Raw genomic sequence first — 14,161 nt, 5'->3', positions numbered from 1 at the left:
TATGCAGCAATGAAAACAGGGGAAGCTCATTTCCAGTGTGGATGGGGAGCTCACCAAAAGCTGGTTCCGCTCTGAGCACTTGATAAAGACCCTCCCGTGGCCCTCTGACTTCCCCTGGGGAGGTGGGATGGTGATCCCACTTGGCAGAGGGGGCATGTGAGGACAAGCAGTCAAATGATCTTCCCAGGGCTCCTCGGTTAACAAGGGGCTACGTCAGGTTCTGAACCCAGATTTGGGTCCCTCCAACACACGCCATCACCCATCTCACAAGACCTCTGACCTTGGTTCGAACACTCCTGGTGATGAGGAGCTCATCACCTTGCCCCTTCCCACCTGACAGGGAACAGGGTATCTGCCTTACGGGAGACCCGCCCTCCCAGGGCCCTGCCCCGGGGCGCCCTCAGGCACAGTGTGGGCTTGTCTGGGCACTCTGCCTCTGCAGCCGGAAGGGGTGGGTGAAGCTGGGCAGACCTCAGGGCAGCAGAGCTCCCTGGGGAGGCAGGACCCCTGCCTCGTCCAATTCCGGGGACCTCCCTCATGGAAGACGCCATGTGACCATGCCCCTGAGCTTGGTAGCAGGTGGCCTGTGCCCACCACAGCCAGGAGCAGGCGGGAGGCCGGTGGGAGTGCTCCCTGCGGGCTGGGGGTCCTGGTGGGTTTTACCTCAGTTGCCCTCTCACCTCCCGGCTCGGCCAGCACTTGTGGCCTGTGATGGGCAGTATGGTTCCCTGCCCCACACCCACCCCTCCAGGTGCGCTCACCTTGGATGATGTGACGTCCAGGGCAAGCACGCTGCCCAACCAGAGGTCAAGGGATGGCTGTGGTGGGAGGGACTCTGGAAGAGCTGCCTGCCCTGTAAGAGAGGACGCGGGATGTTCTCTCTCCTGCTCCCCGCTGGGAGGCTGCTGTGTTGGGCAGTGAGGCTGGGAGGATGGCGCACTCCACAGCCAGAGCTGAACAGCTGACCACACCTTGGTCCCACACCTCCCAACATCCTGTCAGACTTCTCGTCATGACCCACACCAGCAGTGACCAGACACGCCGTTATGGGCGCCCGGAAGCTTCCAAACTGCTAAGGGCTGATTTTTAAGCAAAATATGATCAGAAACAGGACTGACTCGGGGATTTCAAGAACAGAGGGAGGAGACCGGCTTCCACTGGGAATCTTAATGTTTAACCATCTTTCATCCATCGGGAACACTGTCTGAGAGGCTGCTGCCTGGGTTTGTTCTAGGCACTGGGGGTACAGCCAGTGGTCACCAGTCAGCTGGACACCATCCCCCACCTTGATGGAGGCAACCAGGTCGCATGCCATGTACTCACAGTTCACAGAAGCTGACAATTTCTGTACACGCCCATCTCCCTTCTCGCACACGTGCACAGCGTAGGTACAGGCAGATGTGGTCACATACACCTGCCACAGACCCCAGGAGGGTCGTGTCACCTCTGGCCTGTTGGGAACAGAGGGTCCCTAAGCCCATGAGATCGCCCAGCAGAGACCACCTTCCCAAGGTGTCAGGTCTGAGCAGCTGACACTGGAATCTGAAGGTCATTCTCAAGGAGATGAGAAAGCCCGCGGGTGGTTCCTGGGGGCCCTTTCGTCTCCCAGAAATGCTCCGGGCTGGGTGCAAACCCACAGCCCTGAGAGCAGGTGTGTGGTTCCACCCACTCCACGTGGGTTGTCCTCCTCTATCCACGGCCTGTCCCTGCCCAGGGCACCTGCCACTGACAGCCTCCAGGGAAGCAGGTCTGGAGCAAGCTCGTCCTGCGCTCTGTCTCCCTCCTCTGCATCCCAGAGAAACTGCAGCTTCCTCTTCACCTCGAAACCAGCCTGCAGAAGCCTGAGAGGTGGGGGCGGTGGCGGGGAACACAGATCCTCCAGGTCACCCAGGTGCGGGCGGGAAGGAGCTGGAGGTCCCCTCAGGACAGAAGGCCACGCCCCGCCCACAGCCTGACCTGATTGAGAGCTCGGCTCCATGACATTTATTTAGTGCCGCTCCCTGGGTACTCACGGGAGCTGACTGCGCAGACACTTTCTGTCAACTAATACAGTATGACCTGCCCCCTCCGGCCTCAGGAAGCCGCTGCCCTCGCCCCCTGGAGCAGACGAGGAGCCTGGAGCTCTGAGGGCCGACGTCACTCGCCCAGGCCTGACCCGCCTCTGGTGTGGGCTCTGGGGCGGGGTGGCCCCCAGCCTTGCAGGCCCGCTGGGGTCCAGGCCGCGGGTCAGACTCAGGCGGTTGTGAGTGTGAGGCAGACGTGCTGTGCCCTCCGGGACACACACAGCTGAGCCCAGCAGTCACCGAACACGGCAAAGACACAGGGTTAATACCCAAGGGAGGGAGCCTGGGGACGTCCCTGACAGGGGCTTCGAGGCTAGAAGAGGAGATGGGCCATGTGAGGGGGAGTCAGACGCCATGAGGGAGAATGAATCCTGGAGGATCCAAGCAGGACGGATGCTTCTGGAACTTCCCAACACGCGGCAGCGGCTGGGCTTGGGGCCGTCCCAGGATGGCGGATCCCCCCACGTCCCTGCTCCCTGGGGACGGGCTCTGGAGGGCAGCTCCAGGGCTGGGGAGGCCTGAGGTGCCTTCCGACTCAGCAAAGACGCTTCGGTGCAAGTGTGGGCACCGTGGGGGACGGCCTGACGCTCCCCGGTCCTCGCCAGTGGGGGGCCTCTGGGCTGGATGCACCCGCCTCGGTCTGAGCCGTTCACCACCTCGAGCAGGGCTCTCTCCAACTGGTAGAGGGCGACGGCGTTCTCCCCTCCTCTGTGTCACGGGGGTGGTGAGAATGCATGTGCACTTGCTGGGAAGGCTTGAGAAGGAGGAGCTGCGGCAGACTGGTGTGCACAGAGTGTAAGCGACAGAACCTCCAGGAGAGTGAGCCGGGGCGCCCTTCCTCCCGAGGAGGGGAGAAGCCTGTTTCTGGTGAGTCTGACCTGCCCAGACTGGACATCACTGAAGAAGACGGAGAGCTGGACACAGGGTCTGAGACCTGCATGGGAGGCCGTGCTGGCACCAGTGTGGGGAACGTCGGCCGTCTGCTCGCACTCTGTCCTGCTCTGCCCTGGGCCTCCTGGCCCCGTGCAGCCCCATGCCCTCTCCTGCTCCCACCCGCGCCTCCGTCTCCACCACACCTTTAGCTCATTTCCCCAGCTTCCACCCTCCAGCCCTGCCCAGGACGCCTTCCCGCTCGCCCCTCGGCAGGGCATTTGCACAGACAAGTCTCCACGGCTGCCCAAGCCCTGGCCGCCCCCAGGCTCTCGTGGACCCTGCCCTGAGCCTGCGCCCGGGCAGCTCTCCCACTCAAATGGTCCAGGACCTCGTGGCGGCTCCAGAGGAACAGGCTGAGGAGAGGGTCAGGCCCTGCGTCTTTCTCCGTCTTGTTTCACACCGACTTCCGGGACTCTGAGACCAAAGGTCTGTGCCAGGAAGAGCCGTCCAGGGAGCCCAGACGAGGGGATTGAGGAGGCGAGAGAGGGCCTCACGGTGAGAGAGACACACTCCCGTTTTCCTGGGAACCGCTCAGTACAGTGAGGGCAAGTCTGATGTTGAGTGGAGCCCCCCGCACTCCCTGCAGGACGAGAGCAGGGACTTGGCAGGAAGTGAGCTGAGGCGAGATTTCCACAGGACTGACTTGCCCCAGATCAGTTCCTTCTCCCCGATCAACGCGTCGTTGACGACTCAGCACCCCACCCCGTCCTTCCTGAGAGCATCTCCTTTCCCACCATCATCATTTATACTGTGATTTTGGCTTGATCCGTGCCGGCAACAGAGGAGATTTACAGGTTTGATTTCAACGCGAGGGGCAGAAGCAAGCAGGGGTCTGTGCGGCTTCCTCAGACCCTTCTAACGGGAAGGAAACCCATCAGGGATTTTGAAATAGAACAGCAGTTTCCTTTTCCCTGTGGGATCTGCGTTAGCAAGTCTGCAAATGGAAAATGCATTCGGAACCGCCAGCGTCCCTTACAGCCCTCAGTGGGGAAGCGGCTGGTGATCCTGTTGCTATTTTAAAACTTGTCTCGGGGTCGGGAGCAGCTGAAATCGTTTGGGGCTTAATTTTGCAAGAGGATGTAGCAAAGCATAAGAGGAGGAGAGAAAGAGAAAATGCTAGTGACGGAGAAGGGGCCCCGAGAGGGAACCAGAGCCAAGGCTGAGCTCAGAGGGGCATGGACCACGGACGTGAGGGGAACGGGGCTGGAGGATGAAGCAGGGCAGAGGCGGCCGGACGGGAGCGGGTGTGCGTGTGGACGCAGCCAGCTCTCAGGCTCTGGGGTGTGCTGTCCCAAGAGAGAGCTGCCGGACAGGCTGGGAGGGGAAGCTGCCTGGACGACTGACCGAACAGAGGCCGAGGGAGCGTGAGGAACCTCAGGCCACAATTACAGCCTCTGGGCCCAGCTCGGAAGTGGCCTCGAAGAGGGGCTCCTCTGCTGGGCGCCAGCTGCCCTGAGCGTGACCTTAAGGCCTCGTGGCTTTGCACACAGCCAGGCGCTGCCCACCCGTCCCTTCCCTCCTCATGGTGTGGAGGGGGTCCAGACAGCGCTGCTCTCCCCATGGCTCAGATGAGGAGCCGAAGGAGTGAGGTGAGTGGTCAGCCTGGAACCAGAGACTGGAGGCCGACACTACGGTTTCCTGCAGCAGAAACGTGCAACATACTGACACACGCGTGAACACACATGCCACAATCAACAAGCCACACAGACACGCCACAATCACACGCGCGTCCACACAGCACGCACATGCTTGCTCACATGCACTAGGTCTGTCCTCTGCACACTCCGCACAGCCAGGCCCGAGCCAGGGGCTCATGTGGCACCTCCTGGTGGGCACCCTGGGCCACGCGGTGAGCTGGCACTGCCCCGGCCACCTCCCAGGACAGCACACGGCTCTGCCTGGATGATCCCCCTGCCACCCCTGCCCCCAGCAGAAGCTCATTAACTTATTTTTCCACCGGCATTCTGTGTCCCTGGTCACCCAGGCCTGGGGCGAGACACTGCCCGGGGCAAACGTCCATGTTGATGAGGCCGAGAGGGGAGCAGTGGTGCCTCCTGGGCTGCTGAGAGGGCCGAGCTCCGGATGCTCGTCAGCCGCTGCCCCTTCCCATCACCATTGAGTGACCGACGGGGCCACTGGGGGTGCAGCCCCAGGTGTTCGCTGCTTGAAACCTGGTCAGTCCAGGCCTGGTCTCGGCCAGACCAGGGCTCCCCAGGCTTCATGCTCAGAGCTGGACTGGGCGGCCCCCGAGCCTGGTCCAGCCGAGACCCTTGAAGGCCCTGCTCTCCAGCAGCTCGCAGCCCACGACTTCAAACTGCAGCTGCCGTGATCCCCAAGAAACTAGATCTTTCTCCATTGAGCTGGTTATTTTTATGCTCATGCAGAAGTTCTGCGTCACAGAGCAAATCTGAGTTGCTCTCAGCTGTGACGGTCCCTGCAGGGAGGTGCCGTCCCTCAGCACCTGTTGCTGCTTTTCCGACAGGAGCAGGTGCTCCCCAGGCCCCAGGTCCCCAACGGGCACATTCCTGCTGACATCTCGGCCGTCACGTCTCTCTCCCCAAGAGTCAGAGAGCGGAGGGGGGTTAACTTTCCACCCCCGGACTCGGCAGGGTTTGGTTTGGGGGAATTCTCTCCATTGCTTCCTTCCTCCTTGTGTCACTGTCACTCCGTGGTCACTGAGCCCCCGTGACCTGCAGACGCTGTGCTGACCCCGGGGACTCGTGGTAGACGTGAAGCCTGCTGTCAGAAATCCTAACGAGTCACTTGCAGGGAGAGAATAATGGGGCATCGTTTGTATCGTGGCCAGAGGCCGTGGCCGTGCTCCCCGAGGAAACCAGGAAAGCCAGCGTTGGCCAGGCCGGGGTCAGGGAGAGGGGCAGGGAGGCCTCCCGCATTAGCGAGTTTTTATTCAGCACCAACACTGACCTATTTCCAGGGTGGCAGGTGCCTTCAGAGCTCTGGGGCCTGGGGGTGGGCAGAGGGGTCTCGAACCCCTCCCCCGCTGACCTGTGATCACTCCTGGCTCTCCTCTCAGCGCCGCTGCAGGAGATGGCTCCATCCAGAGAGAGCTGGACTCTGAGCCTCAAGCAGGGCCGAGCATTCCTGGGGTCACACCCTGAGAGGTTGTGGCTCTGCTGCTCCCCACCGTGGGGTCTCTGATGGCACTGGCTTGTCCGGGTAGCAATGCACCGACCCCTCAGAACTTCTGTGAGAAATGAAAGAGACGCTGCATGTTTGGGTCTGACATGCACGAGTGACAGGTCAGTGTCTACCCTCTACGCTCAGTGTCAGCGTCAGCTCACAGGGGGAGGGGCCTCTTCACCCCTTTTCTGATTTTTCCCTCTGCTCTCACCGGCTTTGCCATGTGTCCCTGGATGGGTCTGGTGTGTTCCCACTTTGTCCCCGATGAGAGGGCCTGGCAGCTCTCGGCACCTGCACGTCCAGGCTGCAGTCAGCTGTGGTCTGAGCCGGGCCTCCCTTGTCCAGGGCTGGGGTGCTCAACAGGACGGGGAGGGGAGGTGCCTGGTCTGCGTCCCTGCTGCCTGGAGCTCAGACAGATGCACCATAGCTTCTCCGGGATCCCTCGGCAGAGGGGCCTGATCAGGAGGCTGGGCCCTCAGCCTGCGGCTCGCAGCTCTACGAGGGTCCCAGCTTCCGGCTCGTCCCCGTGGGGCCGGTCTGGGCTCCTCCGACTCCAGCGCCTCAGCCTGGAGACGTGGCTTGTCAGCTCGTCAGCTGCTTCTCCTCCACCTACGCCACCAGCGCTGACCCTGCAGATGCAGAGTGGACACAGGGGAGCATCGGGGGCTCAGGCTGGCTCAGCTTAGGATGGGCCCCACCTCTGATCCTCAGCTTGCCCGGGGCGGGGGTGATCACCCCAGCCCTGAGCCCTGGCCGTCTCCACCGCTTCCTCAGGCAAGCAAGGCAGGACGCCATGGGGAGGGCCAGCTGCGGCCTGCTGAGGTCCCGTCCTCCCGTCCCACAGACCCTGAGGAGGATCTGGGTTCGCTGGGTTTTCCACATCAGCCTGCACCGCGTATCCAGACTCGGCTCAGAGAAGCCAGTGTTTGAGAAATGTCTTGGGGGGTAAAAGGCAAATGCAACACATCCTCTGTTTCCCTCAGACAGAAAGCATGAAACCATCACACACAGAAGGGGCCACAGAGCGACGGGTCGGGTGCCCCTCAGCCGGGAGCTTCTGTTCTGCTGTGGGAGGAGCCTGAGCTCCCGAGCGATGGCCAAGCCCCAGCTCCATCCGTCTGAATCCCAGCTTGTCCCTCGGAGTCGGACCTGGATGGAAGGGTCAGAATGCACGGCCTGCGGGGGCCACAGGCAGGCAGCCGTGAGTCCACCCCACCCCCTGTTTCTTTCTGTCTTCTGTACCCCTGAGAACTTTCCGTTCAGTTCGCACGGTGTCTCCAGATCCCTGGGGTTTCTGAGTGAGCTGAGCATGGCCAGGCGCTGGGTCAGCCCCGGGGCTCTGCTGCCCCAGATGCCAAGTCATCGCTGCTCAGTCCCGCCCTTGACGTCCCTTCTTGTGGCTTCTCACTCTCATCCCCCTCTGCCCCTGCAGATGGAAGTCCAGCCACAGACCTGCCCCAGCAGGAGCCGGGGTTGGGGCGTCTGGGGCAGAGGCCTGAAGGGCAGAAGCTCGCCAGGGTGGGAGGGTTGGTCGTCCACCAGCAACGGTGGGCTGCCCCTGCCTGAGGGGGGCGTGTCTGTCTGTGTCTGCGGGTGTCTCTGTATCTCTCTGTCTCTCTGTCTGTCTTGTCTCTGTGCATGTCTGTGTGCCTCCGTGTCCGTGTGTCTGTCTCTTTGTGTCTACCAGCTCACAGGACGGTCAGAAGCCACAGCCCACGCCCTTCTCCATCTGGCCTTCTGTCGGGGCCACGGGGAGGTCAGTGTCCTGGAAAACGAGCCCCACGGAAGCCCTGACTCACAGCCACTTCCTCCTGCCCCCCGCCCGCCCCCACGGCTGGGCACACGGGCGCCCACAGCCCAGGCCCACAGCCCTGACTCACCACCACGCGGCTCTAACTGGACGGCTTCCTGGGAAGGGCAGCTGAGGACACGGAGGCACTGCGAGGAGGCGGCCCCTCTGGCCCCGCGTGCAGCTGTGGGGCCGGCGGCTCTTCCTCTCCGGGCCAGCGCTGGCCGGACCCCGGGAAGCCCGTCCTGCCCGACGCCCAGACGGGGCGCGTGAGGCTGGGGGGTGGGTCTCGCGCGTCCCTGACAGACCGTGTTTCTCTGCTGAGACGTGCCCCTCATGCCTCCCGCCAGCTTCCTGTTGGTGTCTTTTTCCCGTTCTGATTCGTAGAGACTCACACACCCCCAACGCTGACCCTCTGGCAGTTACGTCCCTAGTGAGCAGCTTCTCATTTTACTTCTCTCTCACTTTCTTTAAGGTGATTGTGACTAACAGATTTTTAAAGTACTCAGACTCATCAGGCTCTCGTTTTGTAGCGTTTTTAAGAAATCCCCACCCCAAGGTCACAAACACCCACCGACACTTCCCAGGCAGTGTCTGTGAGAACAGCTGTGCGTTCAAGCCCGGGGTCCAGCTGCAGCTGACGCACCTGCTGGGAGCCAGGATCCGATTTCCTTCCCACGAGGAAACCGTCTCCACACCCGGCGGCTGCTCTGCTCTTACAGAAGGAAAACCCCACAGGAGGACACGCCGTCGGATCCCACCACGTCCTGGAGAAGGACGGATGGCTCCCAGCCAGTTGTCCTCCGGGGCGGGGCTGCTCGTGGGACGTGTACCGTCATCCAGAGTGGACTCAGCACAGCGCTGACTGCAGCCACTGAGCTGAAGGACAGACACGAGGGCCCGGCCCCCAGCCCTGAGTGGGCCGTTTCCACCACAGCTAAACGCCACGGACCCCGCTCAGGGGTTTCCTGTTGCCTTTCACCGAGAAGGTCAGGGTGGGAGGCTGTGGGCCCCAAGCTGAAGAGAGACGCATGTATCTGTGTTTGTACACGTGTGTGCATGCGTGTGTGTCTGCACGTATGTGCGGGTCTGTGTGTCTGCACATGTGTGTATCTGCAGGTCGGTGTGTGCATGAGTGTGTGTCTGAAGGTGTGTTGAGTGTCTGTGCATATGTGTCTCTGTCTGTGTCTGTGCCAGGGCCTGAGTCGGGGCTCTCGGGGGGATGCTCTGCTCCAGGCCCGGTTAGGCTCCTCCCCTGAGTGTGGAGCGACCAGCCCCGTTTCTGGGCCCTAAGGGGCGTGGGTGCAGGTGGGAGTCAGAGTGCAGACCCAGGCCATGGGACGTCTGCCCCCAGAGCTGTGACCCAAATGGGCGCGAAATGCAAGGCACTAAAATGAGCATCTTTAGCTCCGGTCTTTCACAAACGTAGACAGAAAGTGCTGGGCTAATGGGATCAGTTTGTACCAAAGGGGAGTTAACTTTACTCAGTCTTCTCACTGGCAGAGCCCAGGCGGGTCTCCGGCCACCACACAGGACCTTCCAACCGTCAGAGCTGGTGTGACGAGGCCGGAGAGGAGGACACTGGTGGACGCCCCTAATCAGCTCAGCAAGGAAACAGCCCGGATCTTTGGGATCTGAAAGCACCGAGGGCTCGCCTCGGCTGAGTGTGGGCCCCTGAAGACCTGGCGCAAGTGTGACGCGATCTGCTGACAGCCCAGGAAACCAGAAAGCAAACGGGGCTGCAGCTTTGTGCTTCTTTGGACTCAGCTGTCTGGACAGGCTGTGCCCTCGCGGCCGAGAGAGGACGTCTTCATGACGGGCTGGACGCGAGCTCAGCACCCCGGTCCGGGAATCTCGTCTCCGGAGGAGCCGACTCTCTGGAACGAACTTCGTGCGGCTGCCTCTCCCTCTGCTGTTTCACAAACGCGTCATCAGCTCCTCGTTACTCTCTGGAGTCCCCAGTCTACTTGTAGCTTCTGCCTCTCCTGGAACTCTGCTTTCTCTGACGCCCTGAGCCTGTCTCTTCATGTCCACTGACAGCCACGTTTCAGTCAACCGAGGAGATGCTGGAAAGGAACACGCCCACACCGTCCGCCGTCTTGAACTGCAGACTTGACGCTCAACCAGCCGCCACTGATCAGATTTGCATCACAACCCAATGATCCCAACCACCGTCCTGGACCCGTTTCCTTAGAGCCAGAAAGACAGATGCCAACACCGTGCCAGCCACCTCGGGCCAGGGCCCTCTGGGTGATTTAATACTGATGTTCACGACTTGTGTTCTGGGGTCTCTGCACTGAGCACAGACTGCGTTTGAAGTTGAAAGGAAGGCAGGCAAATAAGAAAAGAAAGAAAGAGAGAAAGAGAGAGGGAGGCGGTGGGGGAGGAATTGAGGCCTCCTCACCTCACACCTGCGAGCGCGGCCACAATGAGAAACACTCACAGAAAATACGCGTCAGTGAGGACGCAGAGAAGCTGGGACTTGTGCACTGCTGCTGGGATGCTAACGATGCAGCTGCCGTGGAGCACACTCTGGCACGTCCTCAAGGCTTATCGACAGGCTGTCATGTGATTCGGCCGCCCCACTGTGCACCGAAGGAACCGAGGCCGGGTCTTGCAGAGGTGTCTGCACACCCGTGTTCACAGCAGCGTGATTCACAAGAGCCCCAGGGTCCATCAGCGAATGAAGGGATAAGTGGAACGCGGCCCATCCACAGGGGAGCATCATTCAGCCCCAGAAAGGAAGGAGATTCTGACGCCTGTTACAACACGGATGGAGCTTGCGGGCATCGTGCTGAGGGAAATCAGCCACAAAAGGGCAGGCACTGTGTGATCCCACTCACGTGAGGCCCCTGGAGTCGACAGATTCATAGAGACAGAAAGTAGACGGTGGGGCCAGGGGCTGTGGCGGGGGAGTCAGTGTTTAATGGGGACCGAGTCTCAGTTTGGGAAGATGAGAAAGTCCTGGAGATGGATGGTGTGACAGCTGCACAACATTGTGAATGTGCTCAATGCCCCTGAACTGTGCACTAAAAAATGGCTAACTAATAAATTTTATGTTGTGTTTTTTACCACAGTTTTAAAAATAAAAACTGTGGTAAGTTAAAAAAAAAAAAAAAGCTGCTACAAAATGATACATAAAGTTTGAAAACCAATCTTTATATTATGCATGTACCTTAATGGTGTCAAACGTGCCTCCTCTGTAAAGACACCACATTTGGGACGTGGGCAAAGGGAGGTCAGTGAAGAAGGCTCCAGGGACGAGGGTGTCAGCTGTGCCCACAGTGCCCAGTGCCCTGTGCTGTGTCCTCTCCACCGACCCGTCCTGGGCCATCAGCTCAGAAGCAGCCCTCACCCCACGCTGGGGCCCAGGGGGCCCAGGAGGGAGGGCACAGGGCCCGGGCTCAGCTGAGGGCGTCACTCGACCGTGTCTGTGCCAGCTTGAGGCAGAGGCCCCGTCAAGGTGTGGGCAGAGATGCCTGTCTCCCAAACGGCGCCCCCGACTCCTCCCAGAGCTCGGAGCTCAGACGAACCTGGAGGGTGTGGGCAACGCACTTATGCGGGGGGAGGCTCGGACGCGCTCTGGGGTGAAACCCAGCGAAAATGCTCCCCTTGTTCTCCACGCCGTCCCGGCCTGACAGACGGGTTCGCTGTCACGGCCTCCTGGTTCCAGGAACTCGGGCAAATTCTCCCTCTGGTTCCCCATTCGTGAGGCAGGAGGACCCCGGGGGGGCCCACTGCCTCCTGTAGTAGAAAGATGAACACAGGCACTGGACTCGCGCCATCAACGAGACCTGCAGCGTTGACACGGTCAGACTCCAGTTGGCTCTGTCTTCAGTTCCGCCAGCCCGCGACGTTGGAACAATGAATCCGAGAGGCCGCGAGTGGAGCCGAAAGGATGGGGGCCCACCATAATGGGCACAGACATCTTTCCGGATTCTTCACAAGAGGGAATGGCAGGGCCTGAGCCCCCCACTGCTGGGAGAGGCTGGCAGGCCATACACCCCTGAGATGACGGCTCCCGCCAGGCGTTGAGGACCGAGGCTCCAGCAGGGCTCCTGGCTGTGCATCACAGGTGAGCAGCGAGTGCGCTGGGAACCTTCCGGCGGGAGACGGCCCTTCACTGCTCAGCACCCCTCAGCCCTGTGCAGAAAGTACCCGAACACGTGGGCATCAGGCATCTGCGGTTCTCGCTGCCCCTCCTGCCTCAGGGGCAGCAGAAGGAGAGACTCACACGTGTGGGGCAGCCCCAAGCCTGGCAGCCGCCCCGCAGTCTGTGCCAAACAGGCGGGGCCTTTTCCAAGATGGGATGAAGAGCTGGGAGCTGCCCCTCGCGGGCCCGTCCCTCATCTGCTCCGTGGAATTCTGCCCCCTGCTCTCCAGGTCAACTTGCCCCATGCACGGTGCTCTCTCCCCACGTCCAGGTCGGCTGGCTGACCAGCCTTCACCCCCTGCCCTGAGGGGCCTGGGGGCTGGTGGCTGCCCAGCTTTGGTTCACCGCCTGCCATCTCTGTGCTCATTCATCTTCCAGGTCCTGCACCATGGGTGGAACTACGAGGCCGTCTGGCCCTGGAGCTCTCACAGGGTGGCTAGGGATGTGGACCAGGAGCAGCCCAAGGCAGCCCAGATGGGTGCCAGGCTCCGGTACTGGGAGGAGAGACTCCAGTACTGGAGGCATCGGGAGGACTTCCTGGAGGGGGCGGCTTGCGAAGGCCGAGTTAGGGTGAGGAGGAAGACGAGCCTGCTCCCGGACACACACGACGAAGAGCCATGACCATGACCAGGCTTGTGTAGCAGACAACCGGGCGAGAGAGCTGGCCTGCCCTCTAGGGACCATCCTGGGCCTCTCCAAGCCTCGGCCATCTCATCTGTGAGGTGGGGACACCCGTACACCTCATGGTAATGCTGGGGGCAAAGCCCACAATAGCCCCAGGGCCCTGCGGTCCCTGAGGACTCGCGCCACAACGGTCGCCCGTAAATGGCAGATGGTGGCTCTGGGCCGGCTCCAGGGATGGCCTGTGCTTGCAGTGAGAGTGGACATTGCAATGGGCTCCTCTGCTCATCAGAATTCCAAAGTCCTCAGTGGTAGCTGACCCCACACCATCCCACACGCCCCAATAAGAAGCTCTCCCTAAACTTCAGTGGGAGCCATCTCTGTGCCACAGCTTCTCCAAGACACCACAGACCGGGCAGCTCACACACGGACACTCGCTTCTCTCCATCCTGAGGCTGGACGTCCAGGATCACGGTGCCAGCAGGCCCCGTTCTGGTGAGGCCTGCATCCTGGGCAGCTTAGCAGGGCCGCGGTCCAGAAGGGGCGCTGGTGAGCTGAGCAGAGGTGCAGCCGACAGTAGCTGGCTTTGGGCTGTGCGCAGCCCCGACACCTGGGGAGGTGGCAGAAGCCAGGATTCAAAACAACAAAAATCCATTTTCATTTTCCATTGGCATTTACTTCTGGAACACCTCACACAGCAGCTTAGGAGCGTGTGGAACTCCGGCTGCCCTTGTCTCCTGTTGCCCATGATTCCCTCTATATCCCCAAGAGGGAGTCCAGAAACGTGTGCTGAGCTAACCTCCGGACCCGGGTTAGAATCCAGCTCTGAACCAGCCAGGCATCCTTGGGCAATTCTCCTACCCCGTCTCCACGTGAGTTTCCTCCAGAATAAACTGGGTTATAGGGGGCGTGTCTGAAGCCCAGCACATTCTGAGCCTCCCTCAGTGGATGTCAGGCACTGTGATGCGGACATCAGGTGGGAGATGTCGGCCATTAACCTGAGAGCCAGTTAAATTTCTTCCCATCAAGGAGCTTAGACACAGGTTCTAAGTCTGATGAAAACAGCAAGGCTCCAGTTCAATGATGACAACTGGAGACGTCAAGAACTTCCACTGATGCACAGAACAGCTGGGCAGAGAATCAACAAGGAAGGCAAGCTCTGAACAGCACGCTCAGCCAGTTGGACCCAGCACACGTCTGCAGAACCCTCCAGCCGACGCAGATACACAGTCTTCTCAAGGGCATGTGGAATGTCCTCCAGGACAGGCCATATGTTAGGCCACATAATAAGTTTCAATAAATTTAAAAGGATCACAATCATACAAAATAGGTTCTACAACCACAATAGAATTAAATTAGAAATCAGGAACAGAAGGAAATTTGAGAAATTCACAAACGTGGAAATTAAACAACATGGTCCTATTGAACCAACGGATCAGACAAGACATCACAAAGGAAACT

General features: G+C 60.3%; 1 protein-coding gene across 3 annotated transcripts; it reads left to right on the top strand.

Moving 5' to 3' along the window:
- The first annotated feature begins 3,485 nt into the window (after positions 1 to 3,485).
- Positions 3,486 to 10,956, top strand: LOC124242504 (uncharacterized). Of its 3 annotated transcripts, none has more exons than XM_046667605.1 (4): positions 3,486 to 4,585; positions 6,031 to 6,256; positions 7,125 to 8,915; positions 9,430 to 10,956. In XM_046667605.1, exons 2-3 carry the CDS (start codon positions 6,180 to 6,182, stop codon positions 8,197 to 8,199), a joined length of 1,152 nt encoding a protein of 383 aa, XP_046523561.1. In that variant the 5' UTR covers positions 3,486 to 4,585; positions 6,031 to 6,179; the 3' UTR covers positions 8,200 to 8,915; positions 9,430 to 10,956. The 3 variants fall into 3 exon arrangements, with proteins under 3 accessions (XP_046523561.1, XP_046523564.1, XP_046523562.1); XM_046667608.1 differs by having other exon boundaries at positions 7,121 to 8,915; XM_046667606.1 differs by lacking the exon at positions 3,486 to 4,585 and having other exon boundaries at positions 5,917 to 6,256.
- The last annotated feature ends 3,205 nt before the right edge of the window (positions 10,957 to 14,161 follow it).

This window comes from Equus quagga, chromosome 7, assembly GCF_021613505.1.
Source record: "Equus quagga isolate Etosha38 chromosome 7, UCLA_HA_Equagga_1.0, whole genome shotgun sequence".
In the NCBI taxonomy this organism is placed as follows: Eukaryota; Metazoa; Chordata; class Mammalia; order Perissodactyla; family Equidae; genus Equus; species Equus quagga.
Note: the sequence above shows the minus strand (reverse complement) of the source record. Positions and strands in the feature narration are given on the sequence as shown.

Coding starts and splice junctions, on each gene's coding strand:
- LOC124242504 (XM_046667605.1), top strand. CDS start 6,180: ATGCACCGACCCCTCAGAACTTCTGTGAGAAATGAAAGAGACGCTGCA. Junction 6,257..7,124: donor CTGACATGCACGAGTGACAG/GTCAGTGTCTAC, acceptor TCCCTCAGACAG/AAAGCATGAAACCATCACAC.